Below are 25,863 nucleotides of genomic sequence, written 5' to 3'. Positions count from 1 at the left end.
ACAGTGTTAGTGTGTGAAACTCCTGAGATTATCCTGAAGATTCAATAGCTCAGTCGACTGTCGCCGCATTCGCGATGAGATCCAATTGGGTTTGAGTCTTAGGTTGAGTCAGGATTTTACCACACTAGCGTACCCTGATTTAGAATAGGTACACTGTATCCCTGCGCATCATAAGATGCAACTAAGGGTTGGCATCAGGAAGTGCATCAGCCCATAAAAACATTGCCTCAAACAGGTAACCATGATTGGCATAGGGCCCGCAAGGCTAACCCCCGCTCTAGCAGGAAAAATGGCCTTAAAACGATCATTCATTCATTCAGAGTGTGGAATATTTATGGAGTTTGATAGGAATGTCTTTTGACACCATAATGGCAGGGACGCATGGAAATTTGAAGTAATGTAAAATGTGACTTCAAGTCCTCACCCCTTTCTTCTTCAAGTCCGCATTCCTCCCCCCTTCCAACTCCAAGTATGTATCCCTCCCCCTCTTCCAAATCCAAGTACATATCTCTGCCCACTCCCAACTTCTAGTCCACATCCCTCCCCCATCTCCCAACTCCAATTCCAAATCTCCCCTTCCTCCCAAATCCAAGTTTGCATAGATCCTCTCCCCCAACTCCAAGTCTCCCAACCTCTAGTCATGGGGGCCCTCTAGGATCCCAAGCCACACCCTAACCGCTAAGCCAACACCAGGCTGTACATTTACATAAATGAAAGTTTAAAAAACAAGAAGTTGAACAAGTCAGGAGACGACGATGGTTCACGAGCGAGCGGTATTCAATGACAAAGGACGGACTATAACCGAAACAGGCCCGGACTGGGGGGTCGGGGGCCCACATGGCAGGTGTCGGCCCCTGACATGCGGTGTACATGCCTATTTACAAAGGGCACCAATGCGCTGCGTGCGCAGGCCTTTAAGAGCCAGCTGTACGTAATTGTGTGTGGTGCTGGCCTTGAAATGTCAAAACGAAGGTTACTGACCTTGAAATGAGATAGAAAATAATGTATAATCAGTTATGAGGTTAGTTAGCTACACAATACCGAAAATTCGGTTCGTTTCCGACAACTTTGAAACATTGAACTTTGTGACCTTCAAAGGTCAAAGGTCGAAGATTCTGAAATTTGTTGGAAAACTTGTATTTCATGATGTATGTGATAATATAAGATCATGTACGACATTTCGCTCTATCAGAAGCAAACAATGTAATAAAACCATCAAAAATCTCTAAATTTCGTGACCTTGTGACCTTGACCTTGGGGCGAAAATGAAAAATCGAGCTCCGTGAGGCTAGACACATGACATTGGCCTAACCAAATACCGAAACTCCTGTCAGATTCCACCAAACCCCTCGGAGAAGATGTAGCTTGTACTCGATTACCCCCGAAAAAGACATCTTTTTCGGGCGTGGCTCCGCCCACAATGGGCGCAATACGCCCACTCTAGGCAGGACACAACTAGATCATGATATCAACCTCCCACCCAAGTTTCATCAAGATCGGATGATATCATCGGGTAGTTATGCTGCGGACAGACAGACAGACAGACACACACCCAAGACGAATATCGTGGTCACTTTGTTTGATAACTCGTGAAACAATATCTACTCCATTCACAACCAACCCGCATGATAGTTTCGTGCAGTTGGGCCATTCTGTTCCACGTTCCCTGACCACTTTTACCCTGGTTTGTAGACCGCAGTCAAAAAAAAACATTGCTTCTGGAGAATGCCATGTTGCTTTTTTGTGACGTCACTTGTAAGCAAAATATGTTTGTTTGTTTTTTTCCAATTAAGGAGAATTGTTTTGTCTTGTATTCTCAAGGATAGAAAATTAGACAACACATGTTTTTTTATGCCAGCTTCTTCAAAAGTATCCCTTGAGATTATGTTTCCAATCCCACCACTTATTTTAATAAGTACACACAGAAATTTTAGAGGAAGCCACTTTTGGAATAAAAAATTTTTTTTTTTCGAGTGACTTTTCTAGTTGCAGAAGTGGGGTCGATAATTCTCATGTTCTAAAGGGTAATTCTAAAGCGTAATTCTCATGTTCTAAAGAGTTCTAAAGGGTAATTCTAAAGGATAATTCTAAAGGATAATTCTAAGGAGTTCTAAAGTGTAATTCTAAAAGGTAATTTTAAATGGTCATTCTAAAGGGGAATTCTAAAGGATAATTCTAAGGAGTTCTAAAGTGTAATTCGAAATGGTAATTCTAAAGGGTAATTCTAAATGGTAATTCTAAAGGATAATTCCTAAGGAGTTCTAAAGTGTAATTCTAAATGATAATTCTGAAGTCTAATTCTAATGGGTAATTCTAAATGGTAATTCCAAAAGGTAATTCTAAACGGTAATTCGAAATGGTAATTCTAAAAGGTAATTCGAAACGGTAATTCGAAACGGTAATTCTAAACGGTAATTTTAAAGGGTAATTCTAAACGGTAATTCTAAAGGGTAATTCTAAAGGGTAATTCTAAGGAGTTCTAAAGTGTAATTCGAAATGGTAATTCTAAAGGGTAATTCTAAATGGTAATTCTAAAGGATAATTCTAAGGAGTTCTAAAGTGTAATTCTAAATGATAATTCTGAAGTCTAATTCTAATGGGTAATTCTAAATGGTAATTCTAAAAGGTAATTCTAATGGGTAATTCTAAATGGTAATTCTAAAAGGTAATTCTAAAGGGTAATTCGAAATGGTAATTCTAAAAGGTAATTCTAAACGGTAATTCGAAACGGTAATTCTAAACGGTAATTTTAAAGGGTAATTCTAAAGGGTAATTCTAAAGTGTAATTCTAAAGGATAATTCTAAGGAGTTCTAAAGTGTAATTCCAAATGGTAATTCTAAAGTCTAATTCTAATGGGTAATTCTAAATGGTAATTCTAAAGTGTAATTCTAAAAGGTAATTCTAATGGGTAATTCTAAATGGTAATTCTAAAGGGTAATTCTAAAAGGTAATTCTAATGGGTAATTCTAAAGGGCTATTCCAAAAGGTAATTCCAAATGGTAATTCTAAAGTCTAATTCTAATGGGTAATTCCAAAAGGTAATTCTAAAGGGTAATTCGAAAGGGTAATTCTAAAGGGTAATTCTAAACGGTAATTCTAAAGGGTAATTCGAAATGGTAATTCTAAAGGGTAATTCTAAATGGTAATTCGAAACGGTAATTCTAAATGGTAATTCTAAATGGTAATTCTAAATGGTAATTGTAACGTGTAATTCTAAAGGGTAATTCTAAACGGTAATTCTAAACGGTAATTCTAAATGGTAATTCTAAAGGGTAATTCTAAAGTGTAATTCTGAAGTGTAATTCATTGTAATCGGAAGTGTAATTCATTCTGAAGTGTAATTTGGCCTCCAAAGCCAGTCGCTGACTGGGCATCCTCCGTCGTGCGAAGTCCTTCCTAGGCTTACCTGAGCTCCTCACCACATACAAGGCTTTCATCCGCAGCTCAATGGAATACTGTTCTCCCATATGGGCCGGGGCTCCTGCCTCACACCTAGCTCGGCTTCACGCTGTTGAAACCAAAGCTTTCAAAATCATTGGAATCTGCTGCGATGAAGCTATCTCTGAGGGCCTTTCACTCACTCACCGCAGGCAGGTAGGTGGTCTTTCTGTCTTCTACCGACTCCTCTCTGGCCTTGCTCCCCCAGCTCTCTCTGTGCTCTGTCCCCCAAATATTCCGACAGGTCGCACAAGATCTGCCAGCAACCCTCTGATGGTTAAACTGCCGAAATCTGGGCTCTCTGCTCACCTTCACTCTTTCATTCCTCTTTTCTCCCGCCTCTGGAACAAACTCCCACACTCACTTCAATCACACTCCTCCCTCCAGGTCTTCAAAACAGCTGTTCACCACCATCTCTTATCTTCCCCCATCCAAAACCTTGATCTTTTCTACCCCCACTAATTCACCCCAGATCCACCTTGTTTGAAATTCCAACTTCTTTCCTGGAAGTCCTGGCAGTGTCCTTATGTTTTATACCTCTCCCACCCCCTCCCCTTCCCATGCCTCTCCCCCCAAAAGCCCTCTCCCTCCCACAGATCTCTCGATGTCTCCATGTCTCTCGGTCCCTGCTCTCAAATGTTGTGTTTGTGTCCTTCCCCCTCTCTCCCCATCTTGTCTACCGCTCCCGATGTTATATGTTTTATGAGTCGGTTTGTCTTTCTGTGTGATTAATGTTCGCTCTTTCACGAGCCTCGATCTTGTATACCAAAAAAAAAAAAAAAAAATTCTAAACGGTAATTCTAAACGGAAATTCTAAACGGTAATTCTAAAAGGTAAGTCAAAAGGGTAAATCTAAATGGTAATTCAAAAGTGTAATTCTAAACGGTAATTCTTAAGGGTAATTCTAAACGGTAATTCCAAAAGGTAATTCTAAAGGGTAATTCTGAAAGGTAATTCCAAATAGTAATTCTAAAGTCTAATTCTAATGGGTAATTCTAAATGGTAATTCTAAAAGGTAATTCCAAATGGTAATTCTAAAGGGTAATTATAAAGGGTAATTCTAAAGTGTAATTCTAAACGGTAATTCTAAAGGGTAATTCTAAATTGTAACTATAATGGGTAATTCTAATGGGTAATTCTAAATGGTAATTCTAAAAGGTAATTCCAAACGGTAATTCTAAAAGGTAATTCTAAACAGTAATTCTAAACGGTAATTCTAAAAGGTAATTCTAAAGGGTAATTCTAAAGGGTAATTCTAAATGGTAATTCTAAACGGTAATTCCAAAAGGTAATTCTAAAGGGTAATTCTAAAGTGTAATTCTAAAAGGTAATTCTAAATGGTAATTCTAAAGTGTAATTCTTAAGTGTAATTCTAAATGGTAATTCTAAAACGTAATTCTAAAGTGTAATTCTAAAGGGCTATTCTAAAAGGTAATTCCAAATGGGTAATTCCAAAAGGTAATTCTAAAGGGTATTTCGAAACGGTAATTCTAAACGGTAATTCTAAAAGGTAATTCTAAAGGGTAATTCTAAACGGTAATTCTAAACGGTAATTCTAAACGGTAATTCTAAACGGTAATTCTAAAAGGTAATTCTAAAGGGTAATTCTAAAGTGTAATTCTAAACGGTAATTCCAAACGGTAATTCTAAAAGGTAGTTCTAAAGGGTAATTCTAAAGTGTAATTCTAAAAGGTCATTCTAATGGGTAATTCTAAATGGTAATTCTAAAGGGTAATTCTAAAAGGTAATTCTAAAGGGTAATTCGAAAAGGTCATTCTAAAGGGTAATTCTAAATGATAATTCTAAAGGGTAATTCTAAAAGGTAATTCTAAGGGGTAATTCTAAAAGGTAATTCTAAAGGGTAATTCTAAAAGGTAATTCGAAAGGGTAATTCAAACGGTAATTCTAAACGGTAATTCTAAAACGTAATTCTAAAGGGTAATTTTAAAGTATGATTCTAAAAGGTAATTCTAATGGGTAGTTCTAAATGGTAATTCTAAAGTGTAATTCTAAAGGGTAATTCTAAAAGGTAATTCTTGAGTGTAATTCTAAAGGGCTATTCTAAAAGGTAATTCTAAAAGGTAATTCCAAATGGTAATTCTAAATTCTAATTCTAATGGGTAATTCCAAAAGGTAATTCTAATCGGTGATTCTAAACGGTAATTCTAAAGGGTAATTCTAAACGGTAATTCTAAAGGGTATTTCTAAATGGTAATTCTAAACCGTAATTCTAAAGGGTAATTCTAAACGGTAATTCTAAAGTGTAATTCTAAAGGGTAATTCTAAATGGTAATTCTAAACCGTAATTCTAAAGGGTAATTCTAAATGGTAATTCTAAATGGTAATTCTAAAGGGTAATTCTAAAGGGTAATTCTAAACGGTAATTCTAAACAGTAATTCTAAAGGGTAATTCTAAATGGTAATTCTAAACGGTAATTCTAAAGGGTAATTCTAAATGGTAATTCTAAATGGTAATTCTAAAGGGTGATTCTAAAGGGTAATTCTGAAGGGTAATTCGAAACGGTAATTCTAAATGGTAATTCTAAATGGTAATTCTAAATGATAATTCTAAAGTGTAATTCTGAAGTGTAATTCTAAACGGTAATTGTAAACGGTAATTCTAAACGGTAATTCTAAACGGTAATTCTAAATGGTAATTCTAAAGGGTAATTCTAAATGGTAATTCTAAAGGGTAATTCTAAATGGTAATTCTAAACGGTAATTCTAAACGGTAATTCTAAATGGTAATTCTAAATGGTAATTCTAAACGGTAATTCTAAACGGTAATTCTAAACTGTTATTCTAAATGGTAATTCTCAAGGGTAATTCTAAATGGTAATTCTAAACGGTAATTCTATACGGTAATTCTAAAGGGAAATTCCAAACGGTAATTCTAAACGGTAATTCTAAACGGTAATTCTAATGGTAATTGTAAAGGGAAATTCCAAACGGTAATTCTAAACGGTAATTCTAAATGGTCATTCTAAAGTGTAATTCTAAAGTGTAATTCTAAATTGTAATTATAATGGGTAATTCTAATGGGTAATTCTAAATGGTAATTCTAAAAGGTAATTCCAAACGGTAATTCTAAAAGGTAATTCTAAAGTGTAATTCTAAACGGCAATTCTAAACGGTAATTCTAAAAGGTAATTCTAAAGGGTAATTCTAAACGGTAATTCTAAACGGTAATTCTAAAAGGTAATTCTAAAGGGTAATTCTAAAGTGTAATTCTAAAAGGTAATTCTAATGGGTAATTCTAAACGGTAATTCTAAAGGGTAATTTTAAAGTATAATTCTGAAAGGTAATTCAAAAAGGTAATTCTAATGGGTAATTCTAAATGGTAATTCTAAAGTGTGATTCTAAAGAGTAATTCTAAAAGGTAATTCTAAAGTGTAATTCTAAAGGGCTATTCTAAAAGGTAATTCCAAATGGTAATTCTAAAGTCTAATTCTAATGGGTAATTCCAAAAGGTAATTCTTATGGGTAATTCTAAACGGTAATTCTAAAGGGTAATTCTGAACGGTAATTCCAAAGGGTAATTCTAAATGGTAATTCTAAAAGGTAATTCTAAAGGGTAATTCTAAACGGTAATTCTAAACGGTAATTCTAAAAGGTAATTCTAAAGGGTAATTCTAAACGGTAATTCTAAACGGTAATTCTAAATGGTAATTCTAAATGGTAATTCTAAAGTGTAATTCTGAAGTGTAATTCTAAAAGGTAATTCTAATGGGTAATTCCAAATGGTAATTCTAAAGTGTGATTCTAAAGAGTAATTCTAAAAGGTAATTCCAAAGTGTAATTCTAAAGGGCTATTCTAAAAGATAATTCCAAATGGTAATTCTAAAGTCTAATTCTAATGGGTAATTCCAAAAGGTAATTCTAAAGGGTAATTCTAAACGGTAATTCCAAGGGGTAATTCTAAATGGTAATTCTAAAAGGTAATTCTAAACGATAATTCTCAACGGTAATTCTAAACGGTAATTCTAAACGGGAATTCTAAATGGTAATTCCAAAGGGTAATTCTAAACGGTAATTCTAAATGGTAATTCTAAATGGTAATTCCATACGGTAATTCTAAATGGTAATTCTAAATGGTAATTCTAAAGGGTAATTCTAAACGGTAATTCTAAACGGTAATTCTAAACGGTAATTCTAAATGGTAATTCTAAAGTGTAATTCTAAAGTGTAATTCTAAATGGTAATTCTAAAGTGTAATTCTAAAAGGCAATTCTAAAGTGCAATTCTAAAGTGTAATTCTAAATGGTAATTCTAAAGTGTAATTCGAAAGGGTAATTTCAAATGGTAATTCTAAATGGTAATTCTAAAGTGTAATTCGAAAGGGTAATTTCAAATGGTAATTCTAAATGGTAATTCTAAAGTGTAATTCTAAATGGTAATTCTTAAGGGTAATTCTAAACGGTAATTCCAAAAGGTAATTCTAAAGGGTAATTCTAAAAGGTAATTCCAAATGGTAATTCTAAAGTCTAATTCTAATGGAGAATTCTAAATGGTAATTCTTAAGGGTAATTCTAAAAGGTAATTCCAATAGGTAATTCTAAAGGGTAATTCTAAAAGGTAATTCCAAATGGTAATTCTAAAGTCTAATTCTAAATGGTAATTCTAAATGGTAATTCCAAAAGGTAATTCTAAATGGTAATTCTAAAGGGTAATTCTGAAGTGTAATTCGAAATGGTAATTCTAAAGGGTGATTCTAAAGTGTAATTCTAATGGGTAATTCTAATGGGTAAATCTAAATGGTAATTATAAAGGGTGATTCTAAAGTGTAATTCTAATGGGTAATTCTAATGGGTAATTCTAAAGGGTAATTCTAAAAGGTAATTCTAATGGGTAATTCGAAATGGTAATTCCAAAAGGTAATTCTAATCGGTAATTCTAAACGGTAATTCTAAACGGTAATTCTAAACGGTAATTCTAAAGGGTAATTCTAAAAGGTAATTCTAAACGGTAATTCTAAAGTGTAATTCTAAACGGTAATTCTAATGGGTAATTCGAAATGGTAATTCCAAAAGGTAATTCTAATCGGTAATTCTAAACGGTAATTCTAAACGGTAATTCTAAACGGTAATTCTAAACGGTAATTCTTAAGGGTAATTCTAAACGGCAATTCCAAAAGGTAATTCTAAAGGGTAATTCTAAACGGTAATTCTAAAGGGTAATTCTAAACGGTAATTCCAAAAGGTATTTCTAAAGGATAATTTTAAACGGTAATTCTAAAGGGTAATTCTAAAGTGTAATTCTAATGGGTAATTCTAAATGGTAATTACAAAGGGTAATTCTAAAGGGCGATTCTAAAGTGTAATTCTAAAGGGCTATTCCAAAGGGTATTTCTAAAGTGTAATTCTGAAGTGTAATTCTAATGGGTAATTCTAAATGGTAATTCTAAAAGGTAATTCTAAATGGTAATTCTGAAGGGTAATTCTCATGTTCGGAAGGGTAATTCTAAAGGGTAATTCTAAAGGTTTCCAAAAGGTAATTCTAAAGGATAATTCTAAATGGTAATTCTAAACGGTAATTCTAAACGGTAATTCTAAACGTTAATTCTAAACGGTAATTCTTAAGGGTAATTCTAAACGATAATTCCAAAATGTAATTCTAAAAGGTAATTCTAAACGGTAATTCTAAAGGGTAATTCTAAACGGTAATTCCAAAAGGTAATTCTAAAGGGTAATTCTAAACGGTAATTCTAAAGTTTAATTTTAAAGGGCGATTCTAAAGTGTAATTCTAAAGGGCTATTCTAAAGGGTAATTCTAAAGTGGAATTCTAAAGTGGAATTCTAATGGGTAATTCCAAATGGTAATTCAAAAGGGTAATTCTCATGTTCTGAAGGGTAATTCTAAAGGGTAATTCTAAAGGTTTCCAAAAGGTAATTCTAAAGTGTAATTCTAAAGTGTAATTCTAATGGGTAATTCTAAAGTGTAATTCCAAAGTGTAATTCTAAAGTGTAAATCTAAAGGGTAATTCTAAAGGGTAATTCTCATGTTCTGAATGGTAATTCTAAAGGGTAATTCTAAAGGATAATTCTCATGCATTTCTATTTTTCAGACGTCAATTAACGGGGTGAGATTGATTAAACTGTTATTTGAAAAGCAAATATCAGAATGTTAGGATTATACCCAGCTGTAGAGATTGAGCAGTCAAAATGGAGGAGACCTTCTGAAGATTCCGTTCAGAATTTCCTGTTGGTTCTACAATAGGTGTGTCATAGAATTTTTGATCTTCATGGAGTCCGAGAAGTTTGCAATGGGGTCATCATCATGCCAGGAAAGGGAAGCAGTAAGATAAGAGTTTGACAGTTGAATGGTGGCAGATGCATCTTGCATTGCTAGTGGCAAAACTCAAACAGTGCAGCTTAATTGTCCGTTGAAGAATCAAGCGTTTGAAGCACCAATTGATGGATAATGCAGATGGCATTGTTGGGAGTTACCTCCTGATGCGCTAAACATACTCTGCCTCTGCACATCTCTCATGCTCAACTTTCACTTTCACACAGATGGAATTCATAAACATCTTGTGATAAACCCATATGGTGAAAGTCTTTCTGCACTGATTTTATGGCGTGAGCCAATGGAGGTGCAGTAAGGGGATGGGAAGGTTTTCATGGCGTCGTCTGCATCGTTCCCTGGAATTCTTTCAGAAGAGCAGGATTACACCCTGTCGGACATCTTTGCACATCTTCGTAGTACAAGGCCAGAATTTGCCATCAAATGGCTCGTAATTATTGTCAGAGCAGGAAATGAAATTTCAGCTTTTTTTTTTGGGCCACACAAATGTTCTAAACTCAGATGATCAATATAGTAAGGGCATTTTATGAGATATTTCACAAATCTGTTAACTAAATTGTTACCAAAAAATTTCTTCACCAATATGTTTGTAAAGGTGTGTAATAACATGTGTTAAAATGTTGAAGTTCAACTCCCGTGGGAAACCCAGAAAAAAAGCTGTTGAATTCGGGTACCGAAAAATTATTTTCGAGAATTTTTATTTTTTTTAATCGGCCCTTAAGTAACTTATGAGGGGTCAAATAAGGGTTTTTCATGATTCTGAGTTGATTGTTAACATTTATATTTTCACTTTTACATTTACACACAAAGTAGCTTTTATTTCACATACATATATAATACTCAAGAGTTATTTCTCATTCACAATGTCAGAAGTTTCAACAGTCATTGTCTATGTCTTCTTCAGACTCAACAACATCATGACTGCAGTTTCTGCATGTAATGCCATTACCGACTCCACAGGCCGAGATGCACGTGACCCCATTCTTCTTGCAGCTGCATCGCCGGTTGCTGCAATCTCCATGACAATTACAGCTCGTGAACTGCAATAGCTCCTCAGGAGCCGTGGGGTCCAGTGTTGGAACTGGCTCATACCCATGCACACCTATTGTCCATCCATAGTCACTGGGGTTCAGAGACATGCTCTGTAGAAGGATCCAGTCCCGGGTCGGTGGTGTGGCTCCATCCAGTCCCGGCTCCATCCATGATGTGGTTGGCTGTCGTACTTCCAGGATATCAACTGGATCACATCTAGTAGTCCAGAATCTTCCATGATGTTACCCATTGATCCAAGATAAGACTTCAGCAGGTGAAAACCACCCAACCTTGGAATGACGGGTAGATTTGCCTGCTTTATTATATTCACAGCCTTCAGCCAAATCGGAAGATCAAAGGTCACTATAGCGACCCCAGCGTGCCGTATGCACTCTTTCAGAGTGGTGAAGATGGTGTTGAGGTCATTAGGGTCTCCTTCAATAACTGGGAGGAACTCGATCTGTGTGCTCTGCTTTGCATCATTAGCATGGATTCTCTTCATCCAGCCATTCCAGTTGGAGTGTGGGAACTCAGGATCGTTGGCTTTGATCACCCACCCCGCTGCCCAGAGTGTGTCACCTGGAGTGAGGAGTGGCTGATCATGAGCCAGGAAGGAGGAAAGCTCAGCGAGGGGGAGAAACATGATCGCGTTCGTTCCTATCTGTTTCCTGTTCGTAAATGGAATAATCTTTACTTCAGTTCCTCTCAGGATCTTAGCTTTGTCGAGTGCCTTCAACTTCACCCGGGGGAAAGCTGCTGTTGTCTGTGGATCTGGCAAAGGTGGTGCCGGAGAGGTGACTTCGATCCAACCCATTGAGTGAAAGGGAGTGTTTCCGTGAAAATTCTGCCCCCAAACGGCAACTCTTTCGTCTGTCTTGACAATCGGTCTCAAGAACATCTGAAGGCTTGCAGGAACAAGTGTCAGCTGACTATCGATGTCAGTCATACTGTGTGTGGTGGGGTATGACTTTGGATCTAAATCAATCAAGGCAATATCATTGGATATGAACTTGAGTGCCGTCTTTATGATCTGAGTCTTCTCATCTCCATGGTCAAGATTAGCATGATGCGCTCGCAGAATATTGTCGGTGCCATCTTTGAGACAGAGTACATCTGCCCTTCTTTCCTGTGTTGTGAAATACAAGGTGTCTTCGTATTTCTCTAGAAGTTTTATCTTTAGCCAATGCTTTGAATAAGAAAGGCTCTTCTCTGGTGACTGATCAAACTCCTGCAGCTTTTCATGGACTTGGTCCATGTTCATTACCCCATGCTCTAATTCTGAGTCTAACCATTCGCAGAATTCAATAAAAACTGCCTCTCGCTCCTCATCAATACTCCTCTGTCCTCTCTTCCTTTTTCCTTCCTCATCAGTCTTGGACAAACTGTCACCTCTCGCAAACATAAGTTTGCATCGCAAATGGTACAGTGTTTCTTCTGCTAACAAGTCGTTGATCCCTTCCAGGCGTCCAGTGACTTCAGTGCCCCAGTCATCCCCGCGACTCTGTGCTGTCTTCAGCAAGCTTGCCTTCAGTGTATCTGCAGTCAAATTATCTGGCACTCTGTATTTCTTTCTAGCTTGTGCTGGATTATTTTTGTAGAGCTGGGCTGGTTGGTTGCAAAGAATGCATACATCCTTATACAGGAGGTCAACTGACTGTGATCTTCTAGAACTGCAGCCAGTTGATGAACTGAACTCACAAGTAGTACGTCTTCTCTTCAACTTTGATGACTCTTTCTCTGCCTTTGATGCTTGAGCTGACTTCTTGGTGGTTGCAACAAAGTTGTTGTACAGATCATTTTTACACTTCTGGTGGTACCTCAGTTTTCCTTCCTTTTGAGCCTCCTTCATACGTTCCACAACAGTAACATTTTCGACAGTTTCTGCTTGTTTCAAAAAAGTTGAGTATCCCTTTGGAGTTGCCTGTATGAGCCTTTCAGCTGGTGTATCCGAGCGTGCACAGATGAAGCAATTGAGCACAGGTGGAGTAACGTCTTCATCCATATTGCTAGACTCCATGTCCTGCAAAGTAGAAAATGAGATATATTTAGAAATTATTTTTCCACAAAGGAGTGTCTGTGGTGAAATATAAATGTTAACAATCAACTCAGAATCATGAAAAACCCTTATTTGACCCCTCATAAGTTACTTAAGGGCCGATTTAAAAAAATAAAAATTCTCGAAAATAATTTTTCGGTACCCGAATTCAACAGCTTTTTTTCTGGGTTTCCCACGGGAGTTGACCTTCAACATTTTAACACATGTTATTACACACCTTTACAAACATATTGGTGAAGAAATTTTTTGGTAACAATTTAGTTAACAGATTTTCATGTTTCCTTTACTAATAACAATATGAAATGAGTTGGTAATTGCATATATTCTACAATGGTATTATCGATTCTGCAAGCATTTCCAATGTCTTCATAGTCCGTGATGGCAAAACATGTGATAATGTGGGTGTTTCTAAAAAAACAATTGCCAATTAGTGTAAATAATTTGGCCCAAAGAAGGAAGTAACTGAATGTTCTTTGAATGATCCAATTATTTCATCTGTATCTTATCTACAGCCCCTCTGCTCAAAATAAAAAAGGATTTCAAATCAAACTGGAAAGCATCTGAAAATGCAATATCCGTACGCGTCCGTTTGTATCCAGACATCTTCTTCCATATATTCAAATAACAAAAACAGTTTAAAAAATACAAAATGAAAATGTATGATTTATGCAGCTTTGACCTTTGAGCTTTAGATCTAAAAAGAATCAGCTTCTAGCTTTTGATTGGTGAACCAATTCTGTGACCAAATATGCAAATTCTTAAAATTCTAGGTCAATTGGATGAAAATTTATGATTTTATGCAACCTTGACCTTTAACCTTTTGATCTAAAAATAAATAATTCAATCGACTCCTACTTTTTGATTAGTAAACCAATTCAGTGACCCGATATGCAAATTCTTTAAATTTCAGGTCAAGCGGGTGAAAATTGATGATTTTACGCAACCTTGACATTTGACCTTTTGATCTAAAAAAACCAATCGATTTCTAGCTTTTGATTGGCGAACCAATTATGTGACCCAATATGCAAATTCTTAAAATTCCAGATCAATTGGGTGAAAATTGATGAGTTTACGCAACCTTGACCTTTGACCTTTTGATCTAAAAAAAATAAATCAATCGACTCTACATTTTGATTAGTAAACCAATTCAGTGACCTGATATGTAAATTCTTTAAATTTCAAGTCAAGTGGGTGAAAATTGATGATCTTACGCAACCTTGACCTTTAGCCTTTTGATCTAAAAAAAACCAATCGATTTCTAGCTTTTCATTGGTGAACCTTTGGTCAACTACACACATAAAAGCACCTTTGGTTCACCTGACCCTTTCAGTGAACCAAATTCAGTGACGCAATATGCAAATACTTAAATTTCAGGTCAATTGGATGAAAATTGATGCTTTTATGTGTCGCTGACCTTTGACCTTTTGATATTTTGACCAAATTATTAATTTACCTTTTCCATATTCTCATAATAAACCTTTGTTGAATATTTGATGACAAAACTCAAATGGTATATTGAAATTTCACATCAATTGGATGAAAATTGATGATTTTAGGTGTTGCTGACCTTTAACCTTTTTACCTTTTGACAAAATTATTAATTTGCCTTCTTCTTATAATCATAATGAAGCTTTGGTGAAGATTTGATGATAATATCTCGAATGGTAAAAAAAAGTCAAGGCCTGGACAGACACACACAGACAGACACACACAGACAGACACACACACACACACACACACACACACACACAGACAGACAGACAGACACACACACACACACACAGACAGACACACACACAGACAGACAGACACACACAGACAGACAGACACACACAGGCAGACACACAGTCACAGACAGACACACACAGACAGGCAGAAGTGATTACAATACCCCATCTCCTGCTGCGCAGGGGACAGGCCAACTGACATAATTATGCTGTTGCATATTTCCAGTTTTATTTAGAAAGCGGATAAAAATTGTCTACTGGTTAGAACTTATTTGTTGCTCTCCAATTCCTCCCAAATACCTGTCAGACTCAAGGAAACCTTCAAGTCATGCACCTTTTGCAGCGACAGTCTCAACGAACACGCCGGGCATGGGTTATTCCACCGATCAGCATTCTCGAAAATGAAAGACGCTTGCCCAAGGCTCTTGTGCAGGTTAGTACCGTATCTCTATAAGGGTCTTTCAAGGTTGGCATAGACCTTTTATTTTAGAAATTCAAAAGGCATGTGCGCAAAAGTTGAAGAAACTTCACACTCAATCAAAATCTTCCTCTACTACACGTTGGCACTTTTCTCATCGGTGTTGTAGCACCTTGATGCCATCTATGTAGAAACCTTTGGGACAGGTACGCAGCCATTTTAGGACATGTGCCTTGGCAGCTTCATCATCCATAAGCCGAACGCTAATTATAATATGTTCTTTGAGTTGGCCGAAGACATGAAAGTCAAGCCTGGACTGTGTGGGCAATTATATAGGACTTCCCAACGCATCTATTTGCTAGAGTAGTTGTGGTTATGAACGCACGCGTCGCGAAAAGTGGGGCGAAGCAATTATTGGTTCACTTTGTCTGTCTGTCCGTCTGTCTGTATGTCTACAAATGTCAGTTTATGATCGAGCAACAACTTGATTTCAATTGAATGTTATATTTTGAATACTGCAGAACACAATTTGGAACATGAATCAGAACACGAACCTGAAGATTTGCATTACTTTGGCTCTGATTCAGGCAAATTGGACGGAATCTGATCCTGATCACGGATGACCAGAAAGAAGTAAGGTATTTGTTTTTAAGTGTTGAAGCCACCTCAATATTTGGCTATGTCCATTAGTCCATCAAAATGAAGAAAAAGAACCTTTCTAACCCATTGTTTTAATTCTAAATGGTTCTAAAGGCATATAACGGATAATTCTAAACGTGATTCTAAAATGTAATTCTAGTGGGTTCTAAAGGGTAATTCTAAAGGACAATTCTAAAGGATAGTTCAAAAGGGCAATTTTAAAGGGTAATTCTAAACGGTAATTCTAAAGGGTTCTAAAGGTAATTCTAAAGGGTAATCCAAAATGGTAATTTTAAAGGGTAATTCTAAAGGGTAATTCTTAAGGTTTTTGGTTGTTTCTCGGCTTGGCCTGTTTCATATTTAAAATGCCAAAATGAACCACTTCCTTCGGACAAAAGTTTTTTTCTGCAGCCTTTCATAATTTTATGTTATCTCAAATGAATTGTACATACTTGAATACTGTAGAACTCAAATCGCCTTTTTGGCACTTTCCAAACCCTTCTGTTTAGCACTACGTAGACAAAATATAATGGCATTTTACGTCACCTTGATCAATTAAAATTTGCCACTCACTCACAGACAAAATGGCGGCTCATAGGAAATGTAGATCATGCTTGGAAATGCAATAATCAAGGGTTTAAAAGACCTTTCATGCCCTTTTTCTCAAAACTTCACAGTGTAAGGTGTTCTATAAATTCTCTAGTAGTCTAGTATTTGTCATGCAAGTGCAAGCATATTGTCATGGGGCAAAGTGATGCCCCAAGATAGGACACTTGGCTATGATCTGTAAATGCTTGTTTGACGTCATTGCATTTAACAAGTCACTCTATGCATTGATACTTTTCCTATCTTCAAGAAATTTCACATGAATGAAAATATTAAGGTCTCAATACTTGCAAATAAAATTTCTGGTTGATATTGATAGACCTTGAATTTTTTGGTTGTAGGGATAAACAATGTCTCCACTGTCTTCCACTCTGCCATGAAATTATCGAACCAGTTCTTATAACATGGCGTAATCTTCTTCAAGATATATAGTCTCTCTGTCTATAGTAGTATTCCAGGTGTTGTGTTGCAATGATCACACGAGTTCACTTTTAATCATAGGTATAAGCTCTTTTGGTACCCATTTTGTACGAACTAACCTTATTGTCCCCCGCTCCGCCGACAAGGTCGGAGACAGGGACATTAAAATGAGGTCCGTCTGACCGACCGACCCGCTGATCATCCGTCCGTGTACTTTTGTGAACGCAATATTTCAAAAAACGTTGAACATTTAGCTTTCATATTGAGGTATTGTATTGGAGGTATTGACTTCTATAGGGTTGGTTTTCTAAGGCTTATATCAAAATATTAACTTATATCAAATAAGTCTTTTAAGGTGAAAGCGCGATGACGTCACCACGTCACGCGGCACGAATGCGCGCCTGTGTCGTTGGAGGTATTGACTTATATAGGGTTGGTTTTCTAAGGCTTATATCAAAATATTAACTTATATCAAATAAGTCTTTTAAGGTGAAAGCGCGATGACGTCACGCGGCCTTGCCTAGATGTAGGCCGCACCTCATTTTGTCGAATAAAGTGGTATTCGGGTGGTTCCGGTATTTGGGACCGCAGGGACGGAAAGTGCAGGTACGGGGTGCTTGGCACTCCCCAGCCGGCCCGCTCTGAAGGTTCGGATCGGGACACCGGGATTCATTCCGGTCGCCCGGTCGGCCCGGAGGTGGTGGTGCGGGGCCTGTCACGGAACGTCAAAACAAACGGCCTGCCGGGGCCGCCCAAAAGTCGGGCGTGAGGGGCACGTCCACTAATGGAACGCCTCTCGCTTCCCAGATCGAGGGCCACGTGGTCAGGAGAACCTCGTCCCTTCTGGTTGCCTTGCCGTCCCACCGTGAGCGCTGGTCAGGGTGTACTTCAAGCTAAGCTTAAGTGTTAAGTGTTAAGTTCCTCCTTGCCCTCGCGTGAAGTAAATGTCATGGGGGGTTCTGGAATGTCAGCTCTTTCACGAGCCTCGATTCAGTATACAACAAAAAAAAGAAGTTATTGAACCTCATGACATTATCTCAACCTGATTAGATCACGGCGCTGATTGGCTGAATGATGTTGCCATGGCAACCATCTGGGTAACTTGGCTTGTGTATGGATATTTAAAAAACGCTTGAATGACAGCAGTTGGATGCATGTGAGCATCGGTCATTTTTGAACTCACTGAACCATTTCAACACACAACTGCACGAAAGACAAGCATCAGCAAATCGTAGAGACAGACAACAGTGAATTCTAACTGGTTTGATGTTCTCCTTCAAAAGGAACTTAGTTATACACCTCTGTTCCACAAGTCATGTGACTGTATTGGCCAATCAATACTGAGGTTATCCACGATGTATTGACCAACATTGACGTCACTTCCTGTATAACTTCCTCAGCATAAACAATATTATTGCACAAAGTTTCAGCATTTCATTTTACTCTTTACATGTTCTACAATTAAAAGTCCATGCAAACTTGAACTGCCCTGATATAAAGTTTCTGACCAAAGTTTGAAGCCAAGAATTGTGCATGATAAGGAGCTGAAGATGACTGAGGAAAGTGGAAGGCCAGAAAATGATAGTGGAAAGAATGGATTCTGGGAGTGAAGCTATTGCTATTAGACATAGTGATTTGGTTCACTTTTTAGCAATCCTACAGGGGCACAATGTATGTCTTGATCTGTACCTGCAAAATCATAAATTGAATGATAAAAAATTGATGATTTGTTCTCGGACCAAGTTTGCTAAGATGCTGAAAAGAATGCTGTTGATACTATTATTTGAGCATTAAATGACACAAAAATCATGGTACAGCTATGGTGGTGTGCTTGCTTGACAATGTTAAATTTTCGAACCCCACAACAGATCCGCTCGGATAAAGGGGGTGACGGAGTCCTCTACAGCATCAAAGGTCCTGGAGTGGACCAGCCTCCGTTGGGAATTTTTAGCATAGACCACACAACAGGGCGTGTTTTTCTACAACGAACCCTGGATCGAGAAGAGCGAGATCGTTATCAGGTGTGCACGGGATGGTTTTAGAAGAGAGGATAAACAGGTGGAGGGTATTTGGAAATTTCATTGTCCCTTAATCCTCATGATGATGGAAATAATAATTCTCAGAAGATCGGGTGCTGGTGGTGAGAGTTGAGATAATAATGTTTTTACCAACTAATCGAGTTATAGCAATTGTTTGTTATTTGCCAATTGTTTCAGAACTGCATTTATAAAATAAAAAAACCATTGCAAGAAAGGCGTCATGCAGAGCACGATACTTGCAAAATCTAATCCACTCCCACCCCCCAAAAAAATGTTGAAATGGATACATCAAATTGTCCATTTCATTATGATAAAAATTAACGATGTTAATCAAAAGTCAAGTCAATCGGACGAAAACTGAATATTTTTCAGATGAAAATTGATTTTAGAAGTTTGACCTTGAGTTGACCTTTGACCGTTTGACCTCAAAGATAGTTGAGTTCCCAATTCAGTGATCCAATATGGAAATTATGTTCAACTTTCAAGTCAATCGAATGAAAATTGACGATTTTTCAGCCGAAAATTGATGACTTTAGAAGTTTGACCTTTTGACCTCAAAAATAGTTTGTTTCCTAATTCAGTGAGGCACTATGCAATTGCTGTTTAACTTTTAAGTCAATCAGATTAAAATTGACAATTTTTCAGATGAAAATTGATTTTAGAAGTTTGACCTTGAATTCACCTTTGACCTTTTGACCTCAAAAATAGTTGAGTTCCAAATTCAGTGATCCAATATGCAAATTCTGTTCAACTTTCAAGTCAATCGGATGAAAATTGATGATTTATCAGACAAAAATTGATGATTTTAGAAGTTTGACCTTTTGACCTCAAAATTGTTGGTTTCCTAATTCATTGAGGCACTATGCAATTGCTGTTTAATTTTCAAGTCAATCAAATGAAAATTGACTTTTTCAGATGAAAATTGATTTTAGAAGTTTTACCTTGAGTTATCCTTTGACCTTTTGACCTCAAAATAGTTGGTTTTCCAATTCAGTGACCGAATGTTCAAATTCTGTTCAACTTTCAAGTCAATCGGATGAAAAATGACGAATTAACAAATTTGACCTCAAGATGACCTTTGGCCTCAAAATCAATAGGCTGCTCAGTTGTGACTACCTCTACAACTTGATAAAGATTCATGACGATTGGTTTAGAATTGTGACCTGCAGGTGAGTGACAAACAGACAGACAGACAGGATAAGTCGACCAACCAATATACAGTACTTGGAAAACTATTCGATTTTGCAAGTAATAAACACAGACAGACAGAATACTAAAGTTGACCGATCGATAGTAATAAATGTTCTCATATCGAGGCTTTAATTGTTTTTTAATAGCTGAAGAAAAGTAAAAATTGAAAGGGGGACCAGGGCAGGATAATTGAGAGCTGCAATTTGAGGGATAAAATCCTCGCACACTGATGTTGCATGCAATGTCAGCTGACATTTGAAACCAACAACATTTGGACATCATTTGCTGATTAACAGTCTGAACCTGTGAGATGTTCGTAATGAACACCACCATTTTTGGCAGCACACACACACACACACACACACACACACACACACACACACACACACACACACACACACAAACATGCCTGTCCCTTTCCTCCTTTACCCTGATCACACTCACATCTTTTCCCCATTTTCTTCACCTCTCCCACTCTAATCCGCTACGCTCTCTTTCCAACCTTATCCTCCCCTTTCCTTTCACTTCCTTTTCTCAAAATTCTTTTTCAATTTACCCTCCTATCTCCCACTTTATATAACTGAAAGGAAAATGTTTGAATGTCATTAAAGTATAATATGTAGTGAAAATATTTATGTTTTCTTCATTTGCATCACTCCTCACTTTCCATAACTAATATTTAGATGTTTTCTTAATGTGAAATCAGAACGAACAACTAATATTTGTCATCAGATAATTTTAAAAATGATTGGAAGTGATAAATAACATTCTAATATTATCAACTATTATCCTTTTCAACAATTCATGAATTTCTGTAATTTTCCCCAAGTAGCACAAAACATGTTGAAGCCTCGTCCCTGCTCATGAAGGGTGACGTGACCAAAGTTGGTGGCACGTCATGTGATCCTGCAAGGGCATGAGTGTTCGCAAGAAGCTTCAATGCAGGTGGAGGCCATTAGGCCTATCAAACCTGTGCAATCATGCCAACATCTTGGTTCTCCACTACCCCCACTACTTCCAGATACCGATCCAATTAAATTTAAACAATCCCTTCACTCTTCTGTCACTATCCCTTCAGGGAGAACATTCCATGCATTCACCTTCCAGCTTTTATGGCGGTATGATTTGAGAAGGGTCTGTGGGTTTACAGACGGTGTACATTGGTAAATGTTATAGTTTGTGGCGGACACAAAAGCCCACTGGCGTGGTGACATCATTCCGCGCACCAAGTGGGCGAGGGCCACGCCCGAGGGGTAGGCGTGGCCTGAGGATATACACGGGGCGCGCAGCCCAGAGCGGGCTAGTGTTACAGTGAGCTCCTGAAATAAAGACGCTTATAAGTTACCGCTTGTCCGCTTCCTCCTTGCTCGCAAGCAGCGCTCGTAACGCCGCGCTTTACTGGTGACCCCCTCGACGTTGGATCTGCCGGAGCGATCCTTCCACACGCGACGCCATTGCCATGGCCAACTTCATCAAACTTCCCGAATTTTGGGAGGCTCAGGCCGAAGTCTGGTTCGTCCAGGCCGAAGCCCAATTTCAGCTTCGGCGCCTCACCGGCGATGACACGCGCTATTGCCACGTCGTCGCCTCCCTCGGGCCCGGCACGGCCGCTCGAGTTGTGTCCATCCTTCGCCACCCACCGGACGGCCACAAGTACGAGGCACTCAAGCGGCTACTCCTAGCCACGTTCGGCCTCACGGACGACGCACGGGCCGACCGCCTCCTGGATCTCCCCGAGCTCGGTGACACGCGCCCGTCGGTCCGAATGGACCATATACTGTCACTGTTGGGCGACGAAGCCCCCGGTTCTCTATTCCGGGCGCTTTTCCGTCGCCAACTTCCAGCGCAGGTTCGCCTCGCGTTGGCCGGGACCGTGCTAACGGAACCCCAAGCATTGGCAGCCGAGGCGGACAAGTACTTCGCCGCTTCGGACACGCGGGCGAGAGTCGGCGTGGCCGTCACGGCCCTCATGGCTGATGCTGCTGATGCTGCTGATGCTGCTGATGCTGCTGATGCTGCTGATCCACAGCATCAGCTTATACAGCATACGCAGCATGCTGATACGCACCTCGTGACCGCCGCCACGCCCCGCCCACCGCCGCGGCGAAAACCGCCACCGCGGGGAAACCCGCCAACTCCACCGGCCTGGCAGAGCCAGCCGCGCTCCTCCAGCTCCACCACCTGGTGCTGGTTCCACGCCAAGTTCGGCCATGAAGCTCGGCAGTGTCATCCGCCATGCTCCTTCAACAGGTCGGGAAACGCCCGGGCCGGCGCTCAATAGTGGCGATGAGCGCCGGCCGTTCGAGCAGCCTGCTGTTCATAACGGACACCTTCTCCGGGCGCCGTTACCTGTGCGACACGGGAGCGCAGGTGAGTGTCGTTCCCGCCGGCACGTCAGACAAGCATGCCGCGGGTGGGGGCCCCGCGCTGCTTGCCACGAACGGGACGCCCGGAAAACGCTGCCTCTCTCTGCGGTTCGGAGGGCAGGTTTTCCGATGGACGTTCGTCACCGCCGACGTGCCCATGGCACTGCTTGGCGCGGACTTCCTGTGCACTAATGGGCTCCTGGTCGACGTCAAGCGCAGACGTCTTGTCCAGGCCGAGACGTTCAGCTCGCTCGCTTGTGCGTTGCCCAGCTCGTCGAGCAGCTCAACGAGCGGCTTGCCAAGCGGCTTGCTGAACGGTTCGGTTCTGGCCACGTTGGTCTGTACGCTTCCAGCAGCGGACGCATTCACCCGCCTCCTCGCCGGCTTCCCGGCCCTCACGCGGCCCACCTTCTCGGCGGGGGCCGTCAAGCACGGGGTGGCCCATCACATCCCCACCGTAGGGCCACCGGTCTACGCCCGGGCACGCCGCCTCGAGCCGACGAAGCTGGCAGTGGCAAAAGCGGCGTTCGCTACCCTGGAGCAACTCGGCATCGTTCGGCGCTCAGAGAGCGCTTGGGCGTCACCGCTGCACATCGTGCCGAAGCCCGGCGGGGGATGGCGACCGTGCGGGGACTATCGCCGTCTCAATGACGCCACGACTCCCGACCGCTACCCCGTCCCCCACATTCAGGACTTTTCCGCCTGTTTGGCGGGCATGTCCTTCTTCTCGAAGGTGGACCTCATACGCGGCTACCATCAGGTCCCCATCAGGCCGGAGGACGTCCCGAAGACGGTGGTCATCACGCCATTCGGACACTTCGAGTTCCTGCGCATGCCCTTCGGTCTGAAGAATGCGGCTCAGGCGTTCCAGCGACTGATGGACAGCGTCCTGCGCGACTTGGATTTTGTCTACGTCTACCTGGACGATATCCTCGTCGCCAGCGCGTCCCGCGAAGGGCACCTACGCCACCTCCGCACGCTCTTCGAACGCCTGGGCCAGCATGGCCTGATTGTGAACCCCGCAAAGTGCCGGTTCGGCGCCGCCATAATCGATTTTCTGGGGCACCGTGTCACCAGGCACGGAGCCGTCCCCCTGCCGGCCAAGGTGGAGGCGGGGAAGGGGTTTCCGCGCCCCCGCACAATCAGAGGGCTGCAGGAGTTCCTGGGCATGGTGAACTTTTACCATCGGTTCCTGCCCCGTATCGCCCAGCTCCTGCGCCCCCTGCACGAAGCTCTCCGAGGTAAGCCGGGCAAAGACGACATTACCTGGACCGAGCAGATGGACACGGCGTTCACGGGCGCGAAGCTCGCCTTGGCTAACGCCACCATGCTCGCGCACCCGGCGCCCGATGCACCGATCGCCCTCACCACCGATGCCTCGGACTACGCGGTGGGCGCGGTGCACGAGCAATGGGTGCGTGGAGCTTGGCAACCGCTGGCGTTCTTTAGCCGGCAGCTTCGCCCGCCCGAACGCCGTTACAGTACCTTCGACCGCGAGTTGCTCAGGCTTCACTTGGCGGTCAGGCACTTCCGCCATCTGGTCGAGGGCCGTGCGTTCACGGCCTTCGTCGACCACAAGCCGCTGATCTTCGCGATGGGCAAGGTCACCGAGCCGTGGTCGGCCCGGCAGCAGCGTCACCTCTCGGCCGTGTCCGAGTACACGACGGACATCCAGCACGTCGCGGGGAAGGACAACCCGGTGGCGGATTGCCTTTCCCGGGCCGTCGCCCACGCAGTCCACCTCGGCATCGACTATGCCCGGATGGCAGCGGACCAGGCCGCTGACCCCGACGTCCAGGCCTTGCGGACCGGCGTCACGGGCCTCCGCGTCACCGAGGTGCCGTTCGATGGCGCGGGCGCGGCCCTCTTGTGCGACGTCTCCCTCGGGCGTCCTCGCCCCATCGTGCCCGCGGGCTGGCAGCGCCAGGTGTTTGACGCCATCCACGGCCTGTCCCACCCGGGCGCGAGGGCCTCCCTAAGGCTGATCGCCGACAAGTTCGTCTGGCATGGCCTCCGGAAGGCCGTCCGCGGCTGGGCCAGGACGTGCCTCGCGTGCCAGCGCGCCAAGGTGCACCGGCACACCCAGGCCCCGTTGGCCCCGTTCACGGTGCCGGAATGCCGGTTTGACCACGTCCACGTGGACCTGGTGGGACCTCTGCCCCCCTCGCGGGGTTTCACCCACGTCCTCACCATGGTGGACCGCACCACCCGGTGGCCGGAGGCCGTGCCCTTGGCGTCGACAACGGCGGCCGATGTCGCGCAGGCTATCATCGCCACCTGGGTCGCCCGGGTCGGCGCCTCCTCAGACATCTCGTCCGACCGCGGCCCCCAGTTCAGCTCGGAGCTCTGGGGGGCGGTCGCGCAGGGGCTCGGGGTCCGGCTGCACCGAACCACGGCCTACCACCCCCAGGCTAACGGCCTGTGTGAGCGATTTCACCGCTCATTGAAGGCCGCGCTCCGGGCCACCCTCCGCGACGGTGGCTGGGTCGACAGGCTCCCCTGGGTCCTGCTGGGCCTACGGACGGCACCCAAGGAGGACCTGCGCGCATCCGCGGCGGAGTTGGTCTTCGGGCAACCGCTGCGGGTGCCGGGCAAGTTCCTCCCCGACTCCACGGCACCATGGTCCACGGCACAGCAGCGCTCCGCTCTGCAAGAGACCGCCCAGAGGTTCGCCCCGGTGCCAACGGCATGCCACGGGCACCCACCGACGCACGTCGCCCCGGAGCTTCGCACGGCGGAGTACGTCTTCGTCCGCCACGATGCCCACCGGACACCACTGCGGCCCCCGTACGACGGGCCTTCCCGCGTGCTGGAGACCGGGTCGAAGCACTTCACCCTGGACATCGGCGGTACTCCCGACCGCGTTTCGGTAGACCGCCTCAAGCCGGCCCACCTCGACGTGGACCATCCACCGCCAGTGGCCCGACCCCCACGTCAGGGCCGCCACCCTGCGGGCGGACCCCCGGCACCGCCAAGCCCCGCCGCCACGCCGCCCCCGGGCCTGCACCCATCCCAGGGGCAGCCAGGGGCATCCCACCTGGCATCCCTGCACCCCGGACGCCGCCGATCGCCAGGGGGCGCTTCGGCCGGGTCATTCGTCTGCCCCGCAAACTGGCCCTCCAGGTGCGCGGGAATTCTGGGGGGGGGGCGCGTGTGGCGGACACAAAAGCCCACTGGCGTGGTGACATCATTCCGCGCACCAAGTGGGCGAGGGCCACGCCCGAGGGGTAGGCGTGGCCTGAGGATATACACGGGGCGCGCAGCCCAGAGCGGGCTAGTGTTACAGTGAGCTCCTGAAATAAAGACGCTTATAAGTTACCGCTTGTCCGCTTCCTCCTTGCTCGCAAGCAGCGCGCGTAACGCCGTGCTTTCAGTTCATGTTTTAAGTATTGCCTCTGTATCCGGTACCTTGGTTATAGCAAACATTCAGAACATGTTTTTGTCAATGCATTTTTTTTCTGCATTCACAATCCACATTGATGGAAAAGCCAAATAAAAAGTGATCACTTTCTCCCGACAGGTTGAACGTAATCACATGGCCTACGTTAGAAAATTGTCCAAATAGAGATGAGTTGAGATTGCCAAAAACATTATCAACTAGAACGGCACTCTTCGATGTCACGACA

General features: G+C 42.4%; 1 protein-coding gene across 1 annotated transcript in view; it reads left to right on the top strand.

Annotated features, from left to right (window-relative positions):
• LOC137436946 (cadherin-15) overlaps positions 1-25,863 on the top strand; it is a 74,118-nt gene that overhangs the window by 11,681 nt on the left and 36,574 nt on the right. Inside the window, exons 2-3 of the mRNA XM_068131188.2 lie at positions 14,866-14,991; positions 18,510-18,662. Coding sequence (XP_067987289.2) covers positions 14,866-14,991; positions 18,510-18,662 — 279 coding nt within the window. The remainder of the gene's footprint in view (positions 1-14,865; positions 14,992-18,509; positions 18,663-25,863) is intronic.

Source organism: Myxine glutinosa, chromosome 11 (genome assembly GCF_964187855.1).
Source record: "Myxine glutinosa chromosome 11, kmMyxGlut1.1, whole genome shotgun sequence".
Lineage (NCBI taxonomy): Eukaryota > Metazoa > Chordata > Myxini > Myxiniformes > Myxinidae > Myxine > Myxine glutinosa.
The sequence above is the reverse complement of the archived record's forward strand: the minus strand, read 5'-3'. Positions and strand labels throughout refer to the sequence as shown.